Source organism: Vollenhovia emeryi, unplaced genomic scaffold (genome assembly GCF_000949405.1).
Source record: "Vollenhovia emeryi isolate VEMERY1.0 unplaced genomic scaffold, V.emery_V1.0 DF939411.1, whole genome shotgun sequence".
Lineage (NCBI taxonomy): Eukaryota > Metazoa > Arthropoda > Insecta > Hymenoptera > Formicidae > Vollenhovia > Vollenhovia emeryi.
The window spans coordinates 14251-20064 of NW_011966955.1; the positions used below are offsets into that span (position 1 = coordinate 14251).

Consider the following 5814-nt stretch of genomic DNA (forward strand, 5'->3'; position numbering starts at 1 on the left):
TTCGCAGTCCGTCGGCCGAAACCGCGCACAGATTTTACTTGGACTGGATAAACTTGATATAAAAGAATAGTGTTAACTCGGAACTTGGAGAATCGCGGAGAGAACTGCACTGGTGGAATCGGGAGCTGCCAAAGAGGCTGAGCCATTAGGCTCCTACTTTATATACAATTTTTCGGGGGTGGATCTTGGTCATGGGACGTGGAAGGAGATTTTGGATTTTGGTTCTTCATTGGTGGACTATTTGGAGGTGTCAAGGAGTTGTCTTTCTTATTGGCAACCCGACCATTAAGTCGTTGTCGCCCTTTGATATTTATTTATGGGCATCATTTCCTTCAGCGACTTTCGAAAAATCCCGAGTTTCACTTTTGGGTCAAGTTTTTGGTCAACATGTCTTTTTTAGAATCCCCTTTTAGTGTCTCGGATCGTACTTAAGTATAATATTTTGGAAATCTGAATTTCGAAACTGCCGTCTGAAGGGACCTGATCCCATCCTGTCTGTTATTTCTCCCCTTTTTATTATATCAACGGCTATCGACCAGCAACAATCAGAGCACTTTACGTTTCGAGTTTCGAAAAGTGAAACTCTGACAATCAATTTTTTGTGGGGAAGGGACTCGTGCGTTGGCTAGTCGATATCCGCTGATTTCTAAAATTGTAGTTTCCAAGGGAAGAAAAACATTTCTTATGGTTTTTGAAAGAGAGAAATCGTGGAGTCCACAAGACGTAACACTTTCAACATTCAGTTTACGATATTGAAGATTAAATGAAGGAACGAAAGGACTCAGAAAAGAAAAAATAAAATAATGAAGTAAATATTTTATTAATAAATAAATAAATCTTATAAAAATAAAATAATTTACAAAAAGAATAATGTAGGAGAAGTAACGAAGAGGTAACGAAGTGAACCAAATCCTTTCTATTTAAATAAAAAGGATTTGGTTCACTTCGTTCACTACAAATTCTTTTTGTAAAAATTCTTTTATTTTTATATAAAGATTTATTAATTTATTAATAAATTATTAATTTATTAATAAAATATTTATTTCATTATTTTATTTTTTTAATTTAAATAAAAAGGATGTGGTTCACTTTGTTACTTCTTCGTTACTTTTTCTACAAATTCTTTTTGTCAAAATTCTTCTATTTTTATATGAAGATTTATTAATTTATTAATAAAATATTTACTTCATTATTTTATTTTTCTTTTCTGAGTCCTTTCGTTTCTTCATTTAATCTTCAATATCGTAAACTGAATGTTGAAAGAGTTACCAAGTATTTATTGAATATTTAAAAAAATATTAAGTAAATAAAAAATGTTTCAGATAAAAGTTGTTCAAATGAATTAGTAAAAAAAGATATTATAATAAAAAATATAGGTTTCCATTTTAAAAATTCGTTCTCACCTCCACTTGACTTTGGAGACGTCGCCCAAGGTTATACGAATATTATTATATTATGTTCCCTCTGAAACCCTACAACTTTTGTAGGAAACTTTTTTTTTAAATGCATTGTTTACGAAATATTCCACCTGTTACGTTTGAAATTTAACACTCTGTATAATATTAATTATATTGTATATATAAATGCTTTTCAACTTAAATTTCCTACAATATTAAGACTAAAGACAGTAAAGACATAAGTGTAATATTATAATTGTGTAATTTAGCGCGGTTCCACGGAACACGTGTACAATATACCTATTTGCCGATCTATGTGCCGCCTGGTGTCGCCAATGTTTACGGCGATCGGCAATTCGCGCATCATGATCATTCGTTGCCTGGAAGAGGAAGAGGAAGAGGAAGAGGCGCCGAGTGTTGTGAGTATACATATTTTCAGTCATTGTAGTATATGTTATTTGTAATATGTTTATGTATTATTAATGTTGAATTATTGCAGTACAAGATAATGACGGACCCAACAGTCACAGCGGCCACGGCGGCCACTGTGCCAACAACGGCCCCGACACCCACGGCGGTCATTACGGCGGCGACGACGACGGCTACGGTGGCCACGGTGACGACGACGACAACGGCCACGGTGGCCACGGTGGCGACGACGACAACGGCCACGGTGGCGACGACGACAACGGCTACGGTGGCCGCGGTGGCCACGATGGCGACAACGACAACGACAACGACAACGGCCACGGTGGTCACGGTGGCTACGATGGCGACAACGACAACGACAACGGCCCCGACGGCCGTGGTGACGGCAACGGCAACGACCCCGACGGCCATAGCGACAACAACGACAACGGCGACAACGATTCCGATGGCCACGATGGCCACGGCGGCGATGTCGGGAACCGTACCAATTATATTAACCGTAAGTAAAAATTAATAAATTTTATATTATAAATTATATTAACATTTTGACGGTTGCACATATTGCATGTCATGCACGTATAACAGCAGCCGACAGAGTGTTAATAAATGAAATCGCGGAAAGTTTTACTTTGTCTCGCTTTTACATATATTTACGAAAGCATATTGTTTTTATATGTACGTATATTATATTTAACGCCTTGCACGAGACTATTTTGGAATTTATTTTCCAAGAATTATTATAATATTTACTATACATATATATTCATTTTTGTTGCAGCCAGAACAGTTGCAGTCAATAGTACAAGGGGCAATTCTCGCCTCTCAGAGAGGAAGTTGGAGGGGAAGATGGAGAGGTAGAGGAAGAGGAAGAGGAAGAGGAATAGGAAGAGGAAGAGGTTACAACAACAGAAGCCGAGGTAGAGGCAGAGGTGGAGACGGAGGCGAAGCAAAAGATGGGATAAAAATATATTATTACTCGAAATAAGTAAAGTGTTTACAGGGTGTTTCGAAATTTGAGGATAATATGATTGCAGCACAAAAGTTCGTGAAAAATTAAGTAATGAAAGTTCATGCTATTTAAAAAATAAAGTAGTATTTTAAGTCTATTACTTTATGCACGACACACGGATAGATAACTCTTTAACGCATACGATAGTTATACTTTAAATTTTTGTTACACTTAAAATAACAAGAATTTAAAGTATAACCAAACGTATGCGTTAGTTAAAGGGTTATCTATCCGTGTGTCGTGCGTACAATAGTAGATTTAAAGTATTATTTTATTTTTAAAATAGCATGCATTTTCATTACTTCATTTTTCATGAACTTTCGTGCTGCAATCTTATCTTCGAATTTCGAGACACCTTGTATTGTATAAAATATAAAAATAAAAGACTAATAGACTACAATAAATAAACTACAATATATGTATGTATATATTTATATATAAATATATAAATATGTAAAAATATTAACTGTTCCCAAATTTCTACAATATTTCCTTCTACCCGAATTATAAATGTTATGCGTTAAAGCAAGACGGAGACGGATTCTCCAAATCGTTAGTGAGATAAATCCACAACTCGTCGCGTGGTCTGCCATCGTTAGTGAGATAAACCCAGAACAATGAAATTATCGGCTTTTGTCAGACTATCGATCTCATCTGAATAGTTCGGACATGAACCATAGTACGGACACGAACCATGTCTCGTTACCGAGCGGAATGGATGTAGTTCACATCCACTTTCTCAGGCGGCGCGTCAAGCGTTGGAAAAGTGCTCGTCGAGGCTGGGATGGCCGCTCTCAGGTTTCTCTCTGGTGGAAGTATACAAGGTGAACCATTGCGCATGAAGAGAGGGGGTAGCCTTCCTTCCGGCCAATAAGCGGCGTGCTTTTTTGTGTGGCGGCAGTTTGAACGGTCAAACAAATCATAACCCAACCTAATCTATAAGCAAAAAAGCACGGCTCTTATTGGATGGATCGTCCCCACTACTTTTAGGCTACTGCGCATCCACGGGAATGGTTCACCTTGTATACTTCCACCATGCCATTAGCATGCTAGTAGTCGAGCTGCGTGGAGTATAACACTGTACTCTTCAACAAGGACTTTACTATACATACCTACCTATTTATAACCGAGGTGAGTTGTATGTAAAAATAATTATTAAAGCAAGGTAAATATTTATTTCTTAGTTAAGTACCACCATAAAGCGTCATATATTGAATTTGTACACTGAATGTTATCATTCAGACGCCGTACAACAGTTCGTCATGAGTCGCAATTAATGTATTTTAGCGTTGTGTGAAAAAGTTTATCCAGTAGTAATAATAATAATAATAAATGCAATCGTGAAGTTCGAAAGTTACAGTATTATCAGTATTGTAATTACATGAGGTGTACCACTTTGAAGTTGTAAAGCCAACAATTGCAACCGCCACATGACACGCCACGCGTAATGGTAATACTGATATGGTGATACTGTAAATTTCAAGCCCCATAACTCCGTAAGTATTTAACGAAGATATAGTTTCACATGTTTTATCACTAAACTTTTAACTTCTTCTTATCGTGTATTAGGCTTAAAGACTCTTTTATTCAGTTCGTTCATACCCAGATAGCACCGAATGTTCCATGAATGTTTGTACATGATTCGAATGTTCTCTCTCAGGAATATTCGCATGGATGTGCCGTGAATGTTCTTCGTTTCTAGAATGTTCTTCGTAGCCGGACTACCTAACAGAAGGGCAGCGGCACACACGCACACGCACATTCTCTGTATTCATACGCCACCATTGCAGATTTCAGCGTCTAACGCTAAAAATGGCTGGCTAGTGGCACGTGGTGGCACGTCGATAAACGCCGTAGAGGTTAAGGTATACACTATTAACATAGAAAATTTATACGTAATCATATTCCGTACAGATATTATTATTTTTGGTAATATTTATTATGTAATTCCGCAATTGGCGCATATTAGAACATAACCATGGTTTATATAATACCCATAAATAACCATGGAATTATATAATAAATATTACCAAAAATAATAATATCTGTACGGAATATGATTACGTATAAATTTTCTATGTTAATAGTGTATACCTTAACCTCTACAGCGTTTATCGACGTGCCACCACGTGCCACTAGCCAGCCATTTTTAGCGTTAGACGCTGAAATCTGCAATGGTGGCGTATGAATACAGAGAATGTGCGTGTGCGTGTGTGCCGCTGCCCTTCTTTTAGGTAGTCCGGCTACGAAGAACATTCTAGAAACGAAGAAAATTCACACCTCTATTAACCTGGACCCCCCACCACCGCAAATCAAGGTCGCACTAGGTCAAAAATTTAGTGCTATTTAGGTGCTATTTTAGTGCCGCAGTCCGAATTTTGGTGCTCAAACCGTTTAGCAGGAAATTACGTAAAAAATGGGGGGGTTCAGCTTGCCATTAAGCTGCAACCCCCCATACCCCAAAAAATAGATATTGTGACCCTACATACAAAATTAATACACCAGAATTAAGTGCTAATTAGGTGCTTTACGATAACCACAAACATACCTGAAATATTTAACAAATAGCCTTAGAAAATAAATAATTTGTCAGGAGAGCGCGCGCGCCGCATGGTAGAGTGCGTTACAACGACGTCAGAGAATTAGGTGCTCGAATGATTTCTGTGCTAAAAGAGTCCTCAGATATAGGGCTTTCAAAAACACAGAGATCTGATTTTGGTGCTAACTGCCTCTCGTGGAAAATAAATAGTTTATACCGCGAGCGCGCGCGCCGCGTGGTAAAGTCCGTTATGCCGATATAAAAAAATTAGGTGCTCGAATGATTTCTGTGCTAAAAGAGTCCTCAGATATAGGGCTTTCAAAAACACAAAGATCTGATTTTGGTGCTAACTGCATTTCGTGGAAAATAAATAGTTTATACCGAGAGCGCGCGCGCGCCGCGTGGTAAAGTCCGGTACACGCGGCGCGCGCTCCCTCCCT

General features: G+C 38.0%; 2 protein-coding genes across 2 annotated transcripts in view; both read left to right on the forward strand.

The window, feature by feature from the left end:
* LOC105557847 (zinc transporter ZIP1-like) overlaps positions 1 to 5814 on the forward strand; it is a 28108-nt gene that overhangs the window by 14236 nt on the left and 8058 nt on the right. Inside the window, exon 2 of the mRNA XM_012005208.1 lies at positions 3505 to 3966. The gene's annotated coding sequence lies outside the window, so the exon portion shown is untranslated. The remainder of the gene's footprint in view (positions 1 to 3504; positions 3967 to 5814) is intronic.
* LOC105557858 (N66 matrix protein-like) lies at positions 1667 to 2751 on the forward strand (the record flags this gene model as incomplete). Its single annotated transcript, XM_012005229.1, has 3 exons — positions 1667 to 1816; positions 1897 to 2325; positions 2605 to 2751. Coding segments are annotated over 3 exons (659 nt in total), but the record flags the coding sequence as incomplete, so codon positions are not given.